This window comes from Bufo bufo, chromosome 5 (assembly GCF_905171765.1).
Source record: "Bufo bufo chromosome 5, aBufBuf1.1, whole genome shotgun sequence".
NCBI classification, from domain to species: Eukaryota; Metazoa; Chordata; class Amphibia; order Anura; family Bufonidae; genus Bufo; species Bufo bufo.
In genome coordinates this window covers 210,019,376-210,044,383 of record NC_053393.1, presented here as the reverse complement: position 1 = coordinate 210,044,383, position 25,008 = coordinate 210,019,376, and the positions used below count along the sequence as shown (strand labels likewise).

At 43.9% G+C, this 25,008-nt stretch overlaps 1 protein-coding gene across 2 annotated transcripts in view; it reads right to left on the bottom strand.

The window, feature by feature from the left end:
• Nucleotides 1–2,804: 2,804 nt before the first annotated feature.
• The window catches only part of STK17A (serine/threonine kinase 17a), a 36,189-nt gene continuing 13,985 nt past the window's right edge, over nt 2,805–25,008 (bottom strand). For both annotated transcript variants that reach the window (XM_040431323.1, XM_040431322.1), the window contains exons 3-9: nt 21,505–21,717; nt 10,398–10,542; nt 8,146–8,272; nt 8,017–8,065; nt 7,716–7,892; nt 6,515–6,903; nt 2,805–6,467 (exon numbers count right to left, since the gene is read on the bottom strand). In XM_040431323.1, the coding sequence (XP_040287257.1) occupies nt 6,558–6,903; nt 7,716–7,892; nt 8,017–8,065; nt 8,146–8,272; nt 10,398–10,542; nt 21,505–21,717 (1,057 nt within the window). In that variant the 3' untranslated portion in view covers nt 2,805–6,467; nt 6,515–6,557. The remainder of the gene's footprint in view (nt 6,468–6,514; nt 6,904–7,715; nt 7,893–8,016; nt 8,066–8,145; nt 8,273–10,397; nt 10,543–21,504; nt 21,718–25,008) is intronic.

The window sequence follows — 25,008 nt, the reverse complement described above, 5'->3', positions numbered from 1 at the left end:
ATAAGCAAATTAATCATTTTGGTTCAGTAGAATTTGCTAAAAATCGATTTTTAAAATATGCTAATTACCTTGCTACCAGCAAGTAGGGCGGCTACTTGCTGGTAGCAGCCGCATCCTCCGATCGTAATAACGCCCCCTCGGCATGCTGATTGACAGGGCCAGGGAAGGGAATCGTTCTCTGCTGGCGCTGTTAGAATTTGAAATCTCGCGCCTGCGCCGTACCTGGCTTCAATCGGCGCAGGCGCACTGAGAGGCGGCCGCTCGCTCGACCGCTCCATCCTCAATGCGCCTGCGTCGATGACGTCATCGCATACACCCGGAAGAGAAGACGCTGGCATCGCTGGAATGAGGCGGAGAGCCGCCTCTCAGTGCGCCTGCGCCGATTGAAGCCAGGTACGGCGCAGGCGCGAGATTTCAAATTCTAACAGCGCCAGCAGAGAACGATTCCCTTCCCTGGCCCTGTCAATCAGCATGCCGAGGGGGCGTTATTAGGATCGGAGGATGCGGCTGCTACCAGCAAGTAGCCGCCCTACTTGCTGGTAGCAAGGTAATTAGCATATTTTAAAAATCGATTTTTAGAAAATTCTACTGAACCAAAATGATTAATTTGCTTATGTATCATGAGATCGCACTATAGGGATTATTAGTAAAGAAAAAAAAAAAAACGGTTTAATGGGGTGACAGAAGCCCTTTAAAATCCGAAGAGTTGGGCTCCCACTTTAGTGCATCTCTTGATTATTGAAGAAAAAAAAAGTTGCAGCTTATAATTTTTTCCAGAATTTTGATGTCTTATAGGGAAAAAATTCCAGAAAAAAAAAAAGTTTACACAGACAATTTGCCCCCTCACCACAGCATACTGAATGAGCCCTAAAACTGAATATCTAGCTAGGCGGTGCTCCCCCACAGTTAAAGTCCCAGCTGATCTGGACATCAGTAGGGATCTTCTTTCAGGCTGCTCACTCAGATTCCAGTTAGTAGTTGTAATAATCGGCTAGTAAACCCATATAGGACATACTGTGTCACACTTAATTCGGGGGTGGAGTGGTAACTCAGCTGTGGACGAGAGTTGAAAAAAACATGTTTCCTATAGGGTCACTCAACATATCGCCAATTCCTAATCCATAGAAATAACTACTAATTTGTTTAGTTCAGTTTTGTTGAGAGGGGAATTACCAGAACAGGAGAATGATAGCAGAAATGAGCGATTTTGGTAATTTTATTAAAATAATCGTAAAACTTTCTACAAACCTCAGATTTAGGCATTATTTTAAAAAAATATATACCGTATGCTACATTATATCAGCTAATTAGAACCCTTTTGTCACATTGTTCAAAAATTTTGACTCCAAGGTCTGGATACCTCTGTGCTGGTGAGCTCCTTACTTCTCATCCCTTTAAGGGGCCCAAATTCACTGCTGAAGTGGAATGACATCCTGCAAGTGGACCAGATATCTCACCGACTGTCTAGTTACCTTTAGAGCTGTTTTTTTTCCCTCAACATCTTGGTTTGTTCCTAAAGGGTAGAGTGAAAACTCTATTTGCACTTGTGAAATAATAAAAATACTACCTATTCTGGTATTGCTTATGTGCAAACATAGCAGTAAGGGTAGCTGCACATGGTGCAGAAAGTCTACAAGAAATCTCCGTCAAAACCCCACAAAAAGCCACGCTATTTAACACCTTTTTGGTGCAGATTTTCCACAGATCTCACCTTTCCACTGAAGAAAAATAAATATTTCAAAATCCGCATAGCAGCTCCATTTCCACACCTAAGGAAAATGTACATGAGATTTCTCTGATCTCATCCATTTTGCTGGTACTATTATGCTGATGTTTTTCCGCACAAGATTTTGCATCATGTTCAGGCACCCAATGGGTGGGTTCACACGTTGCGTAAACGCTGCAGAGTCTCCACAGCGGAATTTCAAAAACACCTTTAGGGCTCATGCACGAGGCCGTTGCCCCACCGTGGCTGTATTGCAGCCCCCATACGACAGGTCCACAATACACGGGGCACCAGCTGTGTACACCCCACATCACAGATGCGGACCCATTCACTGGAATGGGTCCTCAAACCCGGAGATGCGGTGCAGAAGCACGGATCGGAACCACTACGAAGTGCTTCCATGGTGTTTCTGGCTGTGCCTCCGCACCGCAAAAAAGTAGTCCATGCACTAACTTTTTTTGCAGTGAGGACTGTCAGATGCAGATTGTGGACCCCATTCAAATGAATGGGTCCGCGATCCGCATGCGACTTGGTGCCCGTGCATAGTGGACCGCAATTTGCAGTCTGCAGCACAGGCACGGAGCCCCTACGTTCGTGGCCATGAGCCCTTAAAAGTAGTTCCAGACACTGATGGTCTGTCCTTTCATAGTTCCTACGCTTACTCGGCAGATCTGTACATTAAAGGGGTAGTCCAGTTACATTAAGTTATCCCCTATCCACGGGAAAACTATTAGATCGGTGGCGGTGCTACTACCGAGACCCCTAACGATCACAAGAATGGAGGCCCCATACCCCCCCCTGCAATGAATGGAGCAACTGGTCATGCATGCGTGTGTCTACTCCATTAATTTCTATGGGATTTCCTTAGATAGTCGAGCGCTGTACCTGAACTCGCCAACAATGTAACGTATATGCTCCCTGGAATGTAAGCCCCCATTCTTAGGAGATGAGCCAAAAGCCAACAGCTATCTAATGTGTATAGACTGCAGTTTGGACGTACCTGTATTCTGCCAATGGACTGCAGAAAGGTTAAAACCCAAGTCACACTACACCGCTGACAGAAGAGACAGCACGCAGGTTACTGAACATCCACAGTGTGGAAGATCTCTTTATTATAAACAGCTTCAATGCATGGATTGGCTTTTCCAGCCTCAAAAATCCATCAGTAGAAACACATCTTATTTTCCAGTAATAAAGATAACACAGGATTTTATTAACAGGCTGCTTATAACTTACAAACTTTAATAGAACTATACAAAAACAGCTCTGATTTATTTAACGGGAACCCATCACCTCTACTAAGGTGCGCTCGCCGAGGGCAGCATAGTATGGACAGACCTGATGATTTCAGCGGGTTTTCACTTTCAGGCCAGAATACAGCTCTTTTACAGTACTGACAGTGTGCGCCAGCATTTAAAAGGGATGAGGAGTCTAAAAGAGACTCATGGCCCTGTCCTCCCAACCTCCTGTTCATGACTGGTGGTCTCTTTCAAGTTAAGCGTAGGAAAGATCTGACAGTCATGGGTAGGAGGACGGGCCATGAGTCTCATCGGACTCATCTTCCCTTGCAGCTCTGGTGTGTGCTTGGTCAGTACTAAAAGTAATGAATTTTAGCCCAAAAGTAACAGCCCGCTGAAATGAGCAAGTCTGTCACTACACTATGCTGCCCTCAGCAAGGGCCAGACCGTAGAGGCGACAGGTACCTTTAAAATTATTGTACAAAAAGGCACGACAGACACATAAAAAAAATGGACTCTACAGATCTTCGAGCAGCCAGATGGATGTAACCTTGGCCTTGTGATACCTTGCATCAAGCATGAACACTACTCAGCTTCTGGTACTGTAAGGAGTAGGTCAGACATGGCTAGCCCTCCCCTAGAGAAAGCAGGGGAAACCATGACTTGGTCCTGTGTTATTGGTTTACATTTCCATCAAGATAAAAAGGAGGCTTGAAAATGTTGGTGTTTATGTAGGCTGCCGTCACGTCCCTCAATACAACATCCCAGTTTTCACAAGCTGCTTGGAGGAGACCAAGAATACAGAGTAGCCAGTGTTGGTTGTGACTAGGATTGTAAATTCTCATGACTGCATCATGTATATTGAACCTAAACATAAGCAGGGAATTGATCAAGTCACATACACTCCATTTATTATAAGCTCCAGCACATAAGTAATTGTGGTAGTATATGGTTGGAGAGAAGGTTCACATATAGTCAGAACATACAAAAAGTTTCCCAAGTTGTTATTTTAATTCTGACTCCATATCTTGAATTGCTGTGTGGTAATACGGATCAGCCGATATCCAAGAACCACAAGATTTTACCATCACTTGGTCATCCATTCAGCTGACAAGATGGCTGAAGTCACAATTTAGAAATACCAACCTCGTGATCGCTCTTCAAATTACTACTGGCATCTGTGACTTGGCATGGGAAATAAACATTACTCATCATGAAGGACAGTGGCGCAGGTAGAGGACAGTCAAAGCAGTTTTGTTATATAATGACTAGGTAACAGCTAGTAAATAGAATCAAAAAGTTCCCCAAAAATGCGTACTTCTACCTAGCCAAGACTGAAGATCATAACCTTCTAACTCTCAATATGAAAATATCAATATGCATATAAAAATGGTACAAATACAACTGACAGTGGTGTAAAACCCAATGCCCAACTCATCTCACACCCCAGACTGACAGGGGCCTATACATACAGTGACACCTGACTGTACAGGAACTTTCAAGACTTAATTTACGTAATTAGTCTGCTGGACTCTGAATGCCAGGAACATAGAACAGTGGAAGGTACATGGACACATGTCTGTCTCACACATTCAGGATGGTTACATAATCTCAGGTATTCACCATGCCAGATGACAATGCAGTGAGTAACTGAGACAGCTGAGATGAACCTCCTAATGCTTTTAATGTATAAAACCTTCATGGTAGTGAATCTTATGAGCAGTTATAATGGGGCGTGTAGAAGTCTGCATAGAAAGACATAGCACAGGTTAGGAGGCACTTAGAGGAATGAGTCCTAGTGTAATGGTCATTATACATATAGACAAAGCATCATCAACCAGTATATCTAATAGACTGCAAGCTTTACTGTTCACCAAAAGTGGGACATACCCAAACGTATCATGATCTAAAACTATGCCAATATAGTGCAAACCTTTGTCCTCATTTACCCAGCTGCTCAAAGCTGCACTTATTACATGTAATCTTATCAGCAAACAATGGAGCAAGTGAAAATATCCAGACACCGGGCACTTGTTCCATTCCTACTTGCATCATGGTGTCTGCAGCACTACAATGGGGTCCACTGCTGCCCCACTGCTTTGACGGCAAAAATAGCACGGCATGCACCATGAAATGGAACTGCTGACAGGTACTGCAGACTGGAGAGTAAACCCAGCCTTAGGGTTCATCACACGACCATGCACTTTATTGAGGTCCGCAGAATGCACAGGGCCAGCGCTCTATAGAAAATGACAATTGCGGACACGAAAAGGACATGCTGTATAGTTTTGTAGGGGCGTGGAATGGAACAATGGATGCAGACACGGTGTGCTGTCCGCATCTTTTGTGGTCCCATTGAAATGAACGGGTCCGCACGCATTCCACAAAATTGCAGAACAGATGTGTACCCATTCATACGGTCGTGTGAATGAGCCCTTTTTGTGCATCACTGCCCTCAGCAGACACTATTCTTATGTCACATATCTGCAAGTAATAGAAAATACCCATTACTGCACCACAAACTAGCATTTACTTAGTCCGATGTTTATAGCGACTTGATTCAGAGCATTAAGCTATACAGAAGTGCTGTGTTGCTTCGGGGGTTAAGTGGTTATACAACAACATTTTGGCACCTTCTCCAATGGCATTGAATGTGCAAGGTTACTCAGAAATGGTATCATGGTCACAAACACTGAGCTGCTATCTTGCCGCTGCGGTTTGACTCCATTATCAGCACATCTTTTATTATTGTATTTTCTTACATTATATTTTTTTGCTCTCCATATATTTTTTTTTTTTCTCTATTTACAATGCTCCTGTGGATTTATTTTTTGGAAAATGGAAGTGGCACTATGTTTAAACAGGAACGGCTTAGAGGATGCTGATATCTGTATACAGTGGGGGTAGCCATATTGAAGCCTCTGCAGCCTGAAACTCCTTCAAAATGAGAACATTTGAGTTTCATATTCCCAGCATAGACCACAAGGCTAACATATCTCAAGCAGGGACCCAATCCCATTCATGGCAGGTAACAGGGGGCTTAGGTATGCTCATGGTGAACAGGTGCTTACAAAGAATCACTGGGCATGACTTCCACGTGTTCTCACCACCATTAAGCCAATAACCTAGCTGCCTCCACCATAGTACGGGATCTTGGCTGTACAAAATACATATTTTTTTACTTTTCATTTATTAGATAGATTTCAGCAAAGCTACCCCAAATCATCTGTTTCTAATACCGACCAACATTGGTCTTACTCCGGTAACATTCTCCCAAAATGGACGCTATTTAGATATACATCCTGCTGCCAATTTAAGAAATCCACAAAAGAGTGTGATATTATGGTGGTGAATTAGGCACAAGCCCAGAAAAACTAAAAATAAATAAAATAAAAAAATATATGTCTTCAACCACGCAGACAGAGCCTGCTTACTCGGAGATTTAACATGGCACGCTTGAATTGAATTCTTATTGCCATGATGACCAGCTGCACGTATCAGAAGGCTGGCTGACTTCTGGCTTACCAAGAAGCTCCATGACCCTAGAAACAAAGTCCAAGCTCTAAAAGTCACACATTTCCAAGTGCCCAAGCTCAGCAGATAAAATCTCCTGGGATCTCTTGCAGCATTGGCTCTTCAAACTTAAATCGCTTTGTAATGGCTTTAGATTCAGTTTGTTTCTCCATCTCTGTCTGTCGGCACTGTCCCAAAGTGTAAGAAGCCATTAATATCAGCTCCTCTGTCACAGTCTGTCCATCTGTGTCTGGCTGGCTTGGACTTGCATCCAGAGAATTTTCTGTTTTCAGCTCGTCATCCTCTTCTTCTGACAGGATTTGCTTGCTTTCTTGAACTGTGCTCATAGCACTGGAGTAAGGATCTGGGAGGTCACCTTCGGCTAACCAAGGGTGCTGAAGACAGTCCTCTGCGGTCGCGCGACCTCTGAAATAGAAAAACAGTGATATCCACATGATAACTTGGGTCTATTTCATAAACTATCAAAGGTTCCTCATTGGGATTTTAGAACATTATCAGACCACACAATTAAAGGGATCATTCCCTTCTTAATCGTCTATACTGCTGGCACCACTAGCACAGCAGTGGGTCCAAGGGACAACCGTTGGCAAGACACCTGGCAGCTTTACACAGAAATGTATTGCCGAACTTAAAGGGCTCCTTCTCCTGCAGGCTTGTGCTCCATTGATGTCAACATCCGGTTTGACATCGCCACAGCCAATCACAGGCTGCGGTGGTGTCCAGTTCCACTAGCGTCTTGTGACCATTTTTACGAACAAACCGGATGCTGAACCCAGGCCTGCCTAAGGACAGTGGGAGACTCTCTCAACCGGGTAGACCCAATAAAGATTTGAAGATGTGTTGCTGGAACCTCTTTTTTTTGAGAAAAGGATGGCTCAGCGTTACATTACTAATAAGAGTTACATACTAATTAATAAAGTTGTGGGACAGAGGACAAGGTAGAGTTAAACCCTATTAAGAGCTATACAGGAAGCATAGAAATACCCGTTTCTCATCTATTGAGCGTCCTTCCTATGATCAGATAACCAGGCTGTCTACTCCAATGAATACACTGATGAGGTCATGCTTTTTAAGAAACACCTGGACAAAGGAGTACCAGCCACGCATAGTAAGCAAATGTAAGTGTGCACTCAGCACTTCAGACAGGAGCTGGCAGGAAGAGCAGATAAGCACAGGAAATACAAAAAGAGCCATTACTAAAATGGATGACCACTTACGCAGGCTCCCTCACGAGAAGTTTTTTCATGAAGTCAACGGCAGGATCTGAGACTCCATCAAAGTCTTCTGTGAAACTGATGTTCAGCTGGGAAATGTTCAGGAAAGTGTGCTGCTTGTCATCACCCAGGAAAGGAGATGTACCTGTGAGCATTACATATGCCAACACACCGATGCTCCTGTCGGGGAGGAAAAGATGCCTTCAGTTCACATTACAGTGGAGGGGTTCGTCTGTGTACCCCATCATGTCACACTAAATAGGCACATATGTCCCAGGTAGAGAAGAGTACAAGAGTGACCTACCACATATCTGTCGCTGTGCTGATCGGCTCATAACTCAGGATTTCAGGTGCTAGAAGAAGAGAGAAGCATACGGTTATTCCACCGCTGTCCCAACCAGTTCTAACTGAGCGCAACTTACAGGACACTTACCCACATATTCTGGGGTCCCCATGATCTCTCTCAGTTCTTCATTGTTATTGACTATTCTGGAGAGGCCAAAGTCCACTATCTTTATGTCGCCCAGTGGACAGTCACTGGTCAGCAAGATGTTTTGTGGCTACATATAATGAGAAGAAAAAAAAAAGTAAATGATTTCAATATATATATATATATATATATATATATATATATATATATATATACATACATATATATACACATACATATACATACATACACATATACATATATATATATATATATACATACATATACACTCAGTGCCTTAAAAGGGAATCTGCAAACTCCAACCTCCCCAAAACTAAAGTAAGCAGTCTAACCTCTTGCACACGACCGTATGGCTTTTTGAGTATTTTGCGGCCCGCAAAAAATGGATCTGCAAAAAAAAAACGGATGACGTCCATGTGCATTCCATTTTTTGCGGAACGGAGCAGCTGGCCCCTGATAGAACAGTACTATCCTTGTCCGGTATGTGGACAATAATAGGACATGTTCTATCTTTGAACGGAAAAATGGAAATATGGAAACTGAAGCCATACGGAGTACCTTCCGTTTTTTGCGGATGCATTGAAACGAATAGTTCCGCATACGGAACGGAAAATAAAAACGTACGTGCGCTCTGACAAACCAGCAGTAAAATGCATTGAGAGGACTCCTGAGCTCTCACACATAATGGAGAGGACTGAAAGAGGACTCCTCTCAATGCACTTCACTGCTGGTTTGTGGGAGCACAGCGTCGCGATGCAAGCAAGTATGGAGATAAAAAATGACATAACCGGACTCAGCATAACTTACACTATATACCGCTCACTCTAGTTTGGGGCTGCCAGATTCCCTTTAACCCCTAGAGAGTACTGTATAGAAGCACCCCCTACTTCACTGAAGATTAGATTTTACGCTGTGGTGGGACATTTGTCACAACATAAGAAAACGTCACAAGGCAGCTAAAATGAGAGACAACAAACACATTTTATTTGGACTAATCCTCAAGGGGACCCCCTTCATTTAGGCAACTCCGTTTTTGAAACTGCATGTATCCAATGAAAAACAAAGGGTGGTGATCAATTTTAACGGGCACCCAGTAATTCTTTACTGTCTTCTTGGAAGGTAGGATATCCCTACTCGTGTTAAAGCTCTTCAGGTGGAAAGGACATTGACCAACCTATAGAGCGTTTTCTTCACTACCGATGGGCTTCTCCAGAGGACTTAATAGATGTGTCCACCAATGCCTTCCCAAGTCATTTATATAACTGTTACTCCCATAGTACACTGCCACAGGACACACAGTACTCGCTCATAGTTTTATTTACACCGGGATTTTAAATTTCGGGATGTATAATAAGAGCGAGCCATGTCTTCTCAGTATATTCTGTTCAGAACAAACACATGAGTCACCGGTAAGCCGAGCCTCCACCATCACATAAGACTGCACCCCAGCAATTACAGCACCGTCTCGCCAGTTGCTTTACACGATTTATAGCAGGCAGGCTAGTGAAGTTGGTTTACATGACTAAGTGGTTCAATGTTCTCAGTTGTGAAGTCCCAACATTTTCCGCCATGCCAGTCACACCTGAGAAGGTCAATTGACTAGAATGGCTTTATCATAAATTTCTCCATAGGCCAATGTGCTATGCACAAGGTATAAAGCCACAGAATGAACCCTTCATCGCCGCGCCTCTACGTTACAATCCCAGTGTCTGCTAAGGATTCCACGCATTTCAATTGCCCAGAATGATCAGTTTCCTACTGGTCCTCGAGTAGCAGTTTGGCCAGCAAAGTATTAATGCATTTAGTGCTGATTCTTCACAGCGGCAGGTTAAACAATTGGAAAGGGATTTGTCTGATCAGCAGTTGCCGTCTCACTAGAACAAGCTGCGAGGCCAATTATTGAAGCTCTATTTCCCACCTCTAACCCTGTCTGCAGTTTACAGCCATTTAGAGGATCCATGTATAAGTAAGGTACGGTTGAGGGGGTACTCAAAAAGGATATGACAAGCAGATTCTTTTCCTAAAATGTTGGGGACAATCATTTCAAGTGTTAAACAAAGCTGTCTGGGAAAAAAAAGTCAAAGCCTGACCTAGCCACTTTCCCCGGCATTAAAATACCCCCCCTCCCAAGCATTGAGACCACAGCAGATGTGCAACAATAACTGAGACCTCAGGAGGACTGCTGACAGGAGAGAGCAGCGGATGTCTAAAAGCTTCTATTGACTTGTGCTTACCTTCAGGTCAAGATGGACCACATTGTGTCTGTGTAGGAAGGAAACTCCTTTTAAGATCTGCCTCATGAGCCTCTGGACATCCTTCTCTTTGAAGGCGTCTTCCCTTTCTGCCACACACTGGTTGAAGATTTCACCGCCGGCAGCACTGAGGAACAGAAAGACCGGTCACATCAGCACAAAGTGGCCTGAATGGCCAGCCTCATAATATCAGACTATGGAAAGAAAATGCTTACAAATGGGGGGATCGAGACTAAGCCAAGTACCCCCTGCTTAAAAGAAATAAAAGTTTCCACAGGGCAGTTGTCAGGCAGTTCATTGGAAATGAACATTAGTTCCCGATAATTGACCTGTGTAAAGGTATCGCCGATAAAACGATCAAGGTGCAAAACACTCATTCATCATGTGAAATGATCATACATGTGGACACCTAAACCATCGTTTCTGGCCATCGTTCTGTGTGAACAGTCATCTACTACCCAGAGACCAGGAATCTGCTCGTCCCCCATACAGTGGAATAGATTGCTGTATGTTAATTCATCTGGTAGACAAGCTGGCAATTATCGGGAAGGAATGGTGCCTTTCCAATAACTGCCTGCACAGGCGGCGCATGTAAACGTGGCTTTAAAGGGAATCTGTCACGTTGAATATGGTGTCTGAGCTGAAGGCAGCATGTTATAGAGCAGAAGGAGCTGAGCAGATTGATATATAGTTTTATGGGAAAAGATTCAGTATAACATTTATTTCATTCATACTCATTCTGGGCTTTTTGAAGACAAGGAGGTCCTATCAGTGATAACAGTACACACAGATAGCCGTCAAATCACTGATAGGACCGCCTCCTGGACTTCAAAGCCCAGAATGAGCAGGAATTTACATGAATGAGATACAAGTTATACTGAAGCTGTTCCTATAAAACTATATATCAATCTGCTCAGCTCCTCCTGCTCTATAACATGCTGCCTGCAGATTTAGCATTTTCATGGTGGCAGGTTCCCTTTAAGGCTCCATTCACACATCCGCAATTCTGTTTCGCATTTTGCGGAATGGAATTGCAGACCCATTCATTTCTATGGGGCCACACGATGTGCGAGTCCGCAAAATGCGGAACGCACATTGCCGGTGTCCGTGTTTTGTGGATCCGCAAAACACATACGGATGTGTGAATGGACCCTAAGGCTATGATCCTAGACGGAGCTGCCCTTCACCTTGTTAAGCTAGGTTCTTATTCTTTGGAGCCCCCAACCATTGGGACAGATAGCTCGTTTAGGTCTGGTGGCTGTTCACATATAGTTCCTAAAGGTGCACTGTGCAGCAACATCAGGGGGTTGGCACTCCAAATAAGAGGTCATTTATTGGAGTTGTGAAATGCTAGGAAGAAATGTACATAATCTACAATGGAGAAAGCTGCAGGCGTACATGGTTGCAGAATGGGAAGAAGGGCACTCCTGAAAGGTGGGAGTCCTAAAAGGGGAACCTGCACCTATTCGATAACAAATCTGCCATAAAGGTCTCCGATGGGAATGCTCCTTTCAGTTTTATTGCAGCGATTCATTTTGACCATATAGCACCCTGGTCTATAACTAAGTGGTTCGATTAGATGGCCCTTACTAAAAGGGACTTATTACCAGATAAAAGCTAGTCATACAATGGGTGACATTTCCAAGTGTGCTCAGTAACAGGACACCCCAGTTATGGGATATTACACAGTTCATTAAGAATTTCTACCCCTCCATTTGTAGCAGGCAGACAATTGCGTTAAGTATATAATATTAGCAGTAATGAGGACCATTCACCTAATTGTCTGGAGGCTGTTATGTCATGAACATTCAGGATCCCATGAGGCAGGAGGGGTTCGGCGCAGTGACTGTGGGACCCGCACGCATGGAACGGTGCCTCTGAGAGAATACAATAGAGGAGGCCTACAATGAGTGCGGCTTGTGTAACCGCTTACATCATCATTTGGCCGCTTTTATCAGACGCTAGTGAAGATGAAATGTCCACGCTTACTGAATTACAATACTACTACTCCACCTAAATGGAGGCACCATATAGAACGGTGCAGCTTACAGCTTTACGGTATTATTGTTACACTTTTAAAGGGCATCTGTCACATGAAGACAGTGAGCCGAGCAGATTGCCATTTAGTTGTATATGTAGTCATTTATACATTTTAATCTTCGTTGTCTAGTGGGCAGTCCTCCCCAATAATGGAGCACCCCCTGGTCACCCAAGACCAGAATGAACAGAGATTCATATTAATAAATTACACTGAATATTTTGCCATAAAACTATATATTCAGTCCGCTCAGCTCCTTCTGCTGTAGAACATGCTGCCCACGGGCTTTACTATTGATGACCTATCCTTTGCCATAGATATAGCAGCAGGAAGAGAGAAGGGAGACTGCACGTGCGCACTCCGTCTCCTCATACAGCTGATCGGCGTCAGACCCCCACCGATCTGATATTGATCACCTATCCTGAGGATAGGTCATCAATAGTAAAAGCCCGGAGAACCCCTTTAAGGAAGCCCACCACTCTAACCAATAAGACAGAGGGTCAGAAGAAGAAGCAGTGAGTCTCTCAGAGTTTTGGCATCATATACCCAAGAGCCCATGAGATGCTGGAATGTTTTACTGTAACTTATATAGAGAAAATAGATCTTTAGTCCCCGACCAGGAAAGCAATTCACAATCTAGTTTCCCTGTCTCCTATGCACTGGGTTAAATCAGGATAGTGGGGAAAAAAACATGGTAACGCTTTATAAATCTGGCCCCGATGTCCCAAATTTAAAAGTGGTAGCTTGAGATTAGAAAAAAAGGGTTGCTTCTTTCCCAGAAACAGCACCACTCCCATCTAGATTGTAAGCTCTTGTGAGCAGAGCCCTCACTCCTAGTGTTTCAGTGGTTAGTGTTTAGCCACTTACGTTGTGAGGTCTTGTTTTGAACATAAACCCTCTGAATTGTAAAGTGCTGCGGAATATGGTGGCGCTATATTAATAAATCGTATCATAATCATCTATGGGCTGAGTCCGGTATTGCATTTTAGCTCTAACCACCACTCATGGACAATCATTACCATGATAAATATTAAGGGCTGTTTCACACGAGCGGATGCCGTGCGTGACATCCGCTCCGTGAAAGAGTGCCAAGACCCGATGCAGACAGCAGAGGCACGGAGCAGTAACATGACTGATAATGCTCTGTGCCTCTCTGTGATCTCTTTACTACGAAATCACAGTGAGATAAAGATGTCACCGTGATTTCGTAGTAAAGAGATCACAGAGAGGCACGGAGCATTATCAGTCATGTTAATGCTCCGTGCTTCTGCATCGGGTCTTGGCTGTCATTCACGGAGTGGATGTCACGCACAGCATCCGCTCGTGTGAAACAGCCCTAAAGGGAATCTGTCACCATTATCTGCAGTAATAAATGGGATATAAAGGTCCAGATCACCATTTTATATTTTCCACCTGCCATCAGGGTTTAAAGCTGGGCTGAAATACATGGTCAGGACTGCCGTGCGCACACACACAGGAGTCCTCTCGTCGTGGTGACAGATCCCCAGTAACATACCCTGGTCACTTTTGCCACATTAACCGGTGACCCAGTCTACCTCTGTGTACGTGTGACATGGAGGGACGCCTGGCTCTGCTATCCTCACTTTTACTGTCACACAAAATGAGATGACTTTCTGTAATATAGACATATCAGGCATCTTGTGACTCATTTCAGAATTTTATTATAGTTGGCAAATACACTTCGGGCCATGTAACAAGGAGACTTTGACAGGACAAAGTTTCTTGGCAGCCGCAGATCACAACTTACGTGCAGCATCACGCCACTGCGCAAAAATCAACCTTCAGCAGAAGACCATGCGCACTGCGACTCTTCAAATGGAGAGTCATGAGAATTTTCCCATGTTTCACATCACCTAGTCCAGGGATCAGCATCCTCTGGCACTCCAGCTATGCTAAAAGTACAGCTCCCAGCATGCTCCATTCACGTCTATGGGAGTCCTGAAAACAACCAAGTGTGCATGCTGGGAGTTGTAGTTTTATCACAGGCGATCCCCGCTCTAGTTATTACGTAGGACCCGCCTAATGCTCCTATATAGCCAGATTTAGGGTGTAGTGCCTAAGCAACATCTGGTGGTAGGAACCGTACGGTAGGTACCAGTGACCTTGGACAAGGCCAACCTTCACAGTTTGTTTGATTGGTTGCGATGGGCAACTAAACCAGTTTTCCTTAACACCAGTTTTAATAAATCGCCCCCATAGAGTTTATATTCCCAGGTATAACCTTGTATGAAATGCTAAGGAGCAAAGATCTTCCAGCCTGAAACTCCTTGCAAGACTGGCGGAAGTAGTGAACTGGCCTATTGTATCCTATTCACACAAAAGGACAAGGTGCAGCCAGCCAAATATAAACCACGGACTCAAAGAGGCCTCTTGTCCAACAGCTCAACAAAACCCTGAAGACAATATGCCATTTTAAAAGGCAGAAGATGAGGTTAAAAAAATAACTACCTGGAAAGGAATGCATATACGGCATCGATGAGCGTGAAATCAAGAGCGGTTGCCTTTACAAAACCCTCATTGTTACTGGGACAGTATCTAAACATGCAAACAGGAAAACCCAGCACATAAAAGAAATATAGAATGAAACCCAATGAATTTCATGTCCAGTGGAATTTATGCTCCTGTATCAGAATATAGAGTCATGCACACAGTGGTGTAGGCCATAACGCTCCCTATTCGACTATGTGCAATACATCATTTCCTTGGTAGAAATCCTATGCGGACACTTAAAAAAATTTTGTTTAGAAACACACCACTGACAAACCACAATAGTGAAAAGAAATGTGTTTGTCCTGCTTAAAAATGTGGCAAAAACACCCCACACAAAAACCACAAAAGGCAACATTTTCTTAATACACAATACTGAAGTTGCTTCCTGCTCCTGTCTCACGTGTTGCCCAGAGGACAAGGCAGGTACTCAGGTATACAGGGTACGAGAAAGTATCTAAAATGAAGCACAAACACACAAAAAAGTCACTTTTGAAGCAGATCTGCCTGCAGGACTTCCAGCCAAAGCCAGAAGTGGATCCACCAGGATGGAAAAGTACAAGTCCTTCCTTTTTATTTCTGATTTCTTTTGACTTCTGGCTTTGACAAATAATCGTGCAGGCTTCAAAAACTCTTCCAAAAATGTGTGGCCGTTGCGGTGGAGGTTCCAGTAGAAGCCTCAGGCACAGATTCCAGCAAAAAAGCAGGACAAATACCACTGTCCAATACAGCTGCAGGCAACCACACATAGCAGAAACCCTAGAACCCCCATTATAGTCAATGTGATACATGAGGTGCTGTGGGTGTGCAGCATATATAGACACCTTTTTTGTTCTATAAAGAAAATAAAAATCTGTAAGTACTCTGACCTGGACGTTACAGCGGGAGCTTGGCGATCGTGGCGATCTGGAGGGCTGTATCAGCACAGCTTGTGTGGGTTGTCTTCAGTCTTGGCAGCAGGGACTTAGACTACACAGCCTGCGCCAATACAGCATTCCAGACCGAGAACATTTTGATTATTCGATTTCTCGTTACCCATCCCTCATTCCCCAGGCACTGACAGGCTGTGGGCTGTTCCCCCCCCCCCCCCCCCCCCCCGGGCCCTGGCCGAATGTGGCTGCCTCTTTTGCTGTTCAGCTGCTTAGTAATAAAAGCAGGTGAACAGGAAAAGAAGGGTCCACATCCAGTCAGAACCCAGGAGGAAGAGCCCCCAGCCTGTGGAGACAGCAGCATTGGGGGAATGAGGGGCGAGTAAATTCCATCTGTTCCAACTACAGATTAGCTGAAATGGCCTTAGGACCTCTTTAATGGAATTAACACAATTGCCCGACCCTACGTGAACCTAGCATTGCTGTGTAATGGGGGTGAGGCCATGTCATTACTACAGCCAAGTAAACAAAGACCAGCGGGGAACACCACAGGATTTAGGTTCTTTTGTGATTATATAACATTTCCTTCATTTCGTGATAATTTTTTTTATTTGGGGAAAAAACATTTCTTAAAAAATTGCAGAAGTCTGAGACTCGCTTACTAAACCGACTGCTCACCGTTTCCCAGAGCTCTACTCGCTCTTTCCATTGTGTGAAATAGCAGTTGGAAAACCTCAGCAGCATAAAGCGGTTTTGCCATAAAGTTATGGCAAAAATAAATAAAATCTGGGCCATTTTTTGAAAACCATGAATAATTAACAGGCTGGTATATTTTAGCTTTCATTTAGGCATCAAATATACGTTATCTGCAACTACGACAAATCCGCGCAAGTTTCAAAGCTCTCCAGGGGGAAGACGTTCCTGTCAGTGGGATGTCGGCAGCTTGAAGAGGTGAGCACCGGAGTGATAAGACAGCCTGTCACATGCACCAGGCCACACGACACCAACATAACACCCCGCAGCGATCAGCAGATTAACATGTCAGCTGCTCGACACGGATACCCTCAGTACAGCCCGGGAGACGCAGGACGGATGGGGCATAAAGAATACATCTGCGCACGTTTTGTAGTTGTAGAGATGGGCGCCACGTCAGGTGGTACAAACCCTCAAGGCCAATTTCACACTATGGAGTGGAAAAATCCAACAGAACCCATGGCAGAAAGCAGAGCATGACCCTGCACGCATGTAGGCCCCATTCAAACCAGTTACGGTTTCCACACAAATGTGGATTTCAAATCAATGCGGGAGACCAAACAAAAATAAAAATAAAATTATATTTAAACAGCAATGCAGACTTCCTATTAAAACAGAGGTGGAGTTTGATGTAGTGGAATATATGATGAAAATTACATTATGTGAACATACCCTTAGGCCTCTTTCACACGAGCGTGACAGATGCGTTCAGTGAAACTCGCACCATTCCGCAAGCAAGTTCAATCCGTTTTGTCTGCATTTGTTGTGTTCAGTATTTCAGTTTTTTCTGCGCGGGTGCAATCTTTTGCTGCGCTTTTCACGCACGTGAAAAAAAAAAAAAAAAAAAAAAAAAGGAAGAAGACTGAAGGTTCGCAAACATCTCCTAGCACCCTTCAGTGAAAAACGCACTGCACCCAGACTGGATCCAGATGCAATGCGTTTTTCACTGAAGCCCCATTCACTTCTATTGAGCCAGGGCTGCGTGAAAAAACACAGAATATAGAACATGCTGCGATTCTCACAACGCAGAACTGATGCGTGAAAAACAAAAGCTCATGTGCGCAGACCCATTGAAATGAATGGGTCAGGATTCAGTGCGGGTGCTATGCGTTCACTTCACGCATCACACCCGCACTGAAAACTCACTCGTGTGAAGGGGGTCTTAGGCAGAGCCCACCTACTAGATTTAACATGTGTTGCCAATTTTGGTGCGGTCTTCACCCTGCATTGAAAAAAGTGAAGGGAAAACCATAACGCAATAAGTGCCCTGAATTCCCTGACATTTGGATGGGGTCAGTTGCTGCAGAACCCCAACCGAATATTTGCAGCGTGTGAATTCACCACGAGCGTTTCACAGGAATCATGGGATAGGTACTGCATCATCTTAAAGGGCTTGTCCAGTTTTAGAAAAATGGGTCTGCTTCTATTCCAGCAATAGCCTCATGAACATTGTTATATGAAGGGGAAATGAGATACACTTCCTGATATTGGATAAAAAACAATATATTCATCGTCTGCTCTATGTTTAGCTTGGGAAGCAGCGTGTGAAAGCACTACAAATACCACAAGGGAACACGAAGGCAGAAATGTATTCTGTCCTGACCTTTATAACCTCCCATTCATAGGAGAGGTGGCACGGCTACTGGGAAGCGATAGCACATAGCAGTCCCAAAAGCCATATCTAACATGGGGTCCCTGAGGGGCAGGGTAAGTGACCCAGGACGTGCTGGTTAGCAGGGAACTTCGGCAACTGGCGTGAGAAGGACAGAGGGACAGGCTGGAGCAGATTTTTCTTTTACAAACTGTTTGTGTTTGGTGCGTGAGCACTGGGCACAATGCCAGGGCACAAATAATGCCACAATGCAGCCTTTCTTCTAATGCTCGCACATAGGGGACAAAAGCCAACTGCTAGCTACAGCAAATAAGACTAACACACAGACGTCTGCTAGCAATATGATGGCCAAACCCATCATTAACAAAGAAAACAACTAGTAACCTTACCTAGTGTATAAATGGTCAAGGAGGAGAGTGGGTGGTCCAAATGCAAATGTGACAACTGGGAGACTGACATACAGGTACACGAAGATCATCATTTTATGGTTTACACAGCAACCTAAAAAGTTAAAGGCTATAGACACCTGTGGGACAATTTTTTAGGATTGCATTTTAATCATTTTGGGCTAAAAATCGTTTTTTTTCCATTGGTCTTTATTAAATGTTTTTGAGATACATGGGTTAAAAAGCAGTCTGTTTGCAGAGTATCACTTTTCAGTCCCATCAGCGGACTGTTCATGTGAAGCCTTCTCTCTAATTGCCATATTCTTACATGTGTGTTAGGCTATAAATGTTTGATGTCAGAGATAAGGCTTCACATAAGCCATCAGCTGATGGGACTGAGAAGTGATGCTCTGCATACAGACTGATTTTTAACCCCTGTATGTCAAAAACAGCTGAAAATGTTTAACAGCGACCAATTGAAAAAAATAAAAGATTTGTATCAAATTTGTAAAATGCTATCATAAACAATCGTCCTAAACGTGTCCATAGCCTCCAAGTATTTTTATATTATGTATCTTGCCATGATCTTGAGTTACATAATCTTTGTTTTCATCCAGAGCTGCAATCATAATGTTGCTAGTTATTACTGGGATCTGCACAACCCTAAGGCCCCTTTCACACGGGCGAGTATTCCGCGCGGATGCGATGCGTGAGGTGAACGCATTGCACCCGCACTGAATACCGACCAATTCATTTCTATGGGGCTGTTCAGATGAGCGGTGATTTTCACGCATCGCTTATGCGTTGCGTGAAAATCACAGCATGCTCTATATTCTGCGTTTTTCACGCAACGCAGGCCCCATAGAAGTGAATGGGGTTGCGTGAAAATCGCAAGCATCCGCAAGCAAGTGCGGATGCGGTGCGATTTTCACGCATGGTTGCTAGGAGACAGTCTATAAACTGTATTATTTTCCAAAATAATAGCATTCTGAATACAGAATGCTTAGTAGGTGATCAATTGAGGGTTAAAAAAAAATTAAAAAAATTAACTCACCTTCTCCTCTTGTTCGCGTAGCTCCCGTCTCTTCTCTACTTCACAAAAGATGAACTATCGGCTAGGACTTGTGGTGACGTCAGATCACATGCTCCAATCACATGGTCCATCACCACGGTGATGTACCATGTGATTGGAGCATGTGATCTGACGTCACCAAAGGTCCTTTAGCCGATAGTTCATCTTTTGAGAAGTAAAGAAGAGACGGGAGCTACGCGAACAAGAGGAGAAGGTGAGTTAATTTTTTTTATTTTTTTTTTAACCCTCAATTGATCACCTACTATGCATTCTGTATTCAGAATGCTATTATTTTCCCTTATAACCATGTTATAAGGGAAAATAATAAAATCTACACAACACCTAACCCAAGCCCGAACTTCTGTGAAGAAGTTCGGGTTTGGGTACCAAACATGCGTGATTTTTCTCACGCGAGTGCAAAACGCATTACAATGTTTTGCACTCGCGCGGAAAAATCGAAGGTGTTCCCGCAACGCACCCGCACCTTTTCCCGCAACGCCCGTGTGAAAGAGGCCTAACAGTTTAGCCACTTTGCAATGCTCTCTGGGCAATTCCATCTTTCCATGCGATACTATAATACGAATCAGTAGAGAATAATTTGTACTCTATGGAACAAGCACAGGTTGTTGGGAGAGCCCAGCTCAAATCCAGAAATGCGCTAGGCGGAATAAACTGAAATCCAGATTCTTCTCCAATTTCCAGGTCTGGACTTACTACATTCCTCCTTGGTTCCTGCGGCTGTCCTAGCACATGATTTACATAGAAGCATTAGACAAGAGAAAGTCTAGGAGAACCCCTATACACACTTGATTTATGGGGCCATTACTGTCACAGGAGAAGCTAAGAAGCCTGAACGTCACAGGTATCACCGTACAACCCTCCAGATACAAGTTAATCCAGTATATGTGAAAAAGGTTGTGACACTTACAATGTGTGTAAAAGGACAACTGAAGTCAACACACATGGAAATAGTCAGTCATAATCTTAAAAGTTCATTTTCGGCTAAAAGAAAACTGTTACATACAACAAAGGTACCGTTTTTAAGTTCTGGGTGGCACATATAACACTATTTGATCAGTCTAATATGCTCAAATGTGGTGACAGACTCCCTTTAAAAGGGTTTTCTGGGAGTTCATCACTGAACGCCTATCCTCAGGATCAGTCATCAATATCAGATCGGTCAGGGTCCAATACATATCACCCCCACAGATTAATTGTCTGAAGAGACTGCAGATCTCCAACGAACACTGTGACCTTCTTGCAATGTTTTACATCGTATAGCGGTTGTGCTTGGTATTGCAGTCCAGGTCCTTTCGCTTCAATGGGACTGAGCTGCAAAATAGGCCATGTGACATCACTGGTCCAGGAAGAGGCCACCGTGTTCACCAGAGCGCTGCAACTTCTTCAAACAGCGGATCGGCAGCAGTGCCAGGAGTCGGACCCCCAGCAGATATTGATGACTTGTCCTGAGGATAGGTCATTAGGTTAAACTACCGGAAAACCCCTTAAATTAATCAGGCCCCTAGTTTCCAAAACTGAACTCCGATGCTGTAGACCAGCAACTCAAGGGATGTTCTTGGGCCCATGTGAAAAATCTGTACCAGGCCTATGGATTCCATGTTCCATAGATCATGCTGTATACTATACAATAACTATTCATTTGGATAGCTGTGGTAGGCAAGGTAGTAGTCCGCTACACAAAGCTCTCTTGACAGCATTGTCGGTACAATACCGGACATTATGTAGCCTCTGGGACGTAGTGGTATGGTCCTGGTACCTACTTGTGGACACAGCATGGCACATACATACTGGGCAGCTGCCTCTCTGATGAAACCTCAGGATTATACTTACTATTCTAGGACGAGGATCATTTCCGTTGCCGTTTCATACACCTCATGCAGCTTGATGACCCAAGGGTTGTCTTTTGCCAGCTCTAAGACCGCGATCTCATGCAGGATTTCCATACGGCAGTCCTGTCCCTTTCTTCGTTTTCTCATAATCTTTGCAGCAAACTCTTTCTCCGTTTCCTTTTCAATGCATTTTCGAACCACAGCAAATTTTCCCCTAAGATGACAAAGACGAAAAGTTCAGACAAACTGCACATCCTGTTCTTTCTTAAAGACGCCATAAAGTCTTTATAATACACAACTATGATCACAGTAGTCAAAGTTCTCTCAGTTTACTCCAAGGGACCATAAATGACCGAGCCTTCCAGAGAAATTCAACTTCCCTGAGAATCCATCAGCAGAATACAAGCTGTAATATGGTGACCTGTACTCTGGATTCTAATTTATGGTCTGCAGACAAATATGCCGGGCAACCAAAGTGGTTGATCAGGATTTCAGGACATATTGTACACCATCGATGGATACCACTGTAAGCCAGCCATCGTCCATAGGCACGATGAAAAGGAAACTCTGCACCTCGGATGAATGGATATCGATGCCATACCTCTGCCAGATCTTTCAGTCACAAGGTCAGGACATGTCCATTAACAATGGTTGTGGAGAAGCTTTAAATGATCAGGTGATAAGCAAATGCAGGATCTTCACAACATGGACACTTGTGGGGTCATTTATCAAACTGGTGTAAAGTAGAACTGGATTAATTGCCCAGAGCAACCAATCAGATTCCACCTTTCATTTTTGACAGCTCCTTTGGAAAATAAAAAGGACGAATCTGATTGGTTGCTAGGGACAACTAAACCAGTTCTACTTTACACCACTTTAATAAATGACCCCATTGGTATGCCATGTACAAAACCTGTGGCCAGAAGAGCACAATATGGCGGCGTGAAAAGGTCGTCCTTGCAGGCGCTTGACAATGACATGACCAAACTGTTCACGAGCTCTGCAATGTACACACGTTAGGTGATTGCATGGTCAGTATACTATACTAGAATGGATATTTATTAGAACAGAAATTCATTTCTTTAAAAAAAAAAAAAAAAAAAAAATCCTCTTGGAAAACCCCCCTAAGAATTTCCAGTGACAGCGTACATATCTTTCCCCCACAATGGCCGTTACGACAACACAGCGGTACACCAAAATAGACAGAAGGTTTGTATAAAACGCTGTCAATGCAAGACTATGTACTGCAGCGGAGGGGAAAAAAAGTTAAAATGTACGGCACATTCACCATGGACCTTTTTTCATGGATTTTGGGTGGATTTCACCCTATGCATTGCAAAAGGTGAACTCTGCTGTGAAAATTCCCAACATAAATTGACAGGCCGCAAATTTCATTTCCGTAACATGCTGAAGATTTTCCGCCTGTCCCGGTGAATGTGTGCTGTAGATCAGTCGGCACTGCGAATATAGCGTGGCGGTGCACGTGTCCTAGGATTGGCGTCCCATATAATAGTAGTAGCAAAGGACCGGCACTTACTCTTGATTGAGGTCTTACAAATATTTCTATATTGCAACACATCTGTATCTGTGACGCGTTTCGACACAAACTGTGCCTTTAACAGTGACTTAAATGCACAGTTTGTGCCGAAACGCATCACAAATACAGCTATGTGGCAATAAAGAAATATTTGCAAGACTTCAAAGAGCGAGTGCTGGTCCTTTACTACTACTGTCCCGGTGAATATGGCAGCCATTACCTACAACAGGGGGGCCGGGGAAGGCAATACTGATGGTCAGACCCTCACGGATGTGAACAACCCCACCATGGAGACGAGGAATGTACGCAAGCTTTTGTCAGGCACATTTCTGCAGCATGAAGTCATGCTGGGATATAAAGCGCCAGGCCTTCGGCAGCATTGTACGCTGACCTACTTCTAGGCAAACACAGATTAACCCTAGCACACTGCATGCACTGCTAAAGCCATATGGTTGCCAGATCCTCCAGACACGGGAGTCAAGGGCTACAAAGCACAGGCATGTAATGTCAGGCATCCATTTCATGCCCGGCAATGTCCTACTTCTGCTGTCGCATGCTCCATAGGATACCATGGTCAGTTATGAGCAGAGGCTGCGGTCCCTCCCTCATGCTTTACACTGAAGCTCTGCATGTTCAGATTGGCTGCCGTTTATAGGCACAAGCCCAGCTCTAACCATTTCCAGAACTGATTTATTATGAACTACATGTAAAAAAAAAACAAAAAAAAAAAACACAGTAAGGCCTCTTTCACACGGGCGTTGCGGGAAAATGTGTGGGTGCGTTGCGGGAACACCCGCGATTTTTCTGCACGAGTGCAAAACATTGTAATGCGTAGTTTTGCACTCGCGTGAGAAAAATCACGCATGTTTGGGTTAGGTGTTGTGTAGATGTTATTATTTTCCCTTATAACATGGTTATAAGGAAAAATAATAGCATTCTGAATACAGAATGCATAGTAGGTGATCAATTGAGGGTTAAAAAAAATAAAAAATTAACTCACCTTCTCCTTTTCACGTAGTTCCCGGTCTCTTTACTTCTTTAATAATGAGCTGTGGGCTAAAGGACCTTTGGTGACGTCAGATCACATGCTCCATCACCGTGGTGATGGACCATGTGATTGGAGCATGTGATCTGACGTCACCACAGGTCCTAGCCGGTAGTTCATCATTAAAGAAGTAAAGAAGAAACCGGGAACTACGCGAACAAGGAGAAGGTGAGTTAATTATATATTTTTTTTTAACCCTCAATTGATCACCTACTATGCATTCTGTATTCAGAATGCTATTATTTTCCCTTATAACCATGTTATAAGGGAAAATAATACAGTGAATAGACTGTCACCTAGCAACCATGCGTGAAAATCGCACCGCATCCGCACTTGCTTGCGGATACTTGCGATTTTCACGCAACCCCATTCACTTATATGGGGCCTGCGTTGCGTGAAAAACGCAGAATATAGAGCATGCTGCGATTTTCACGCAACGCACAAGTGATGCGTGAAAATCACCGCTCATGTGAACAGCCCCATAGAAATGAATGGGTCGGTATTCAGTGCGGGTGCAATGCGTTCACCTACCGCATCACATCCGCGCGGAATACTCGCCCGTGTGAAAGGGGCCTAACAGTTAGTAAATGAACATCTGGTAAATGCCACACGTGTACTGAGCCCCAATAAAGGGGGGGGGGGGGGCTGGACATCCGCTATGAAAGCCTCGGCTGTTGGAAACCACCACTGCAGTTTCCCTTTCACTAGTTGTCATAAATAGGGCTCTGTTCACATCACATTTTGATGTATATACTACAGGAAAAGCTCCCAATGTGATCCTCTGATGGAAGGCTGAGACGTATCCCACTGTACACAGTAGAATACATCGCCCATGGGATCCCACTGTAAAGGAGTATTTTATTCCATGCAAAGGATTACAAAATAAGTGTAATCTACTAGGCTTTTCACTCCTTCGGGTGAAC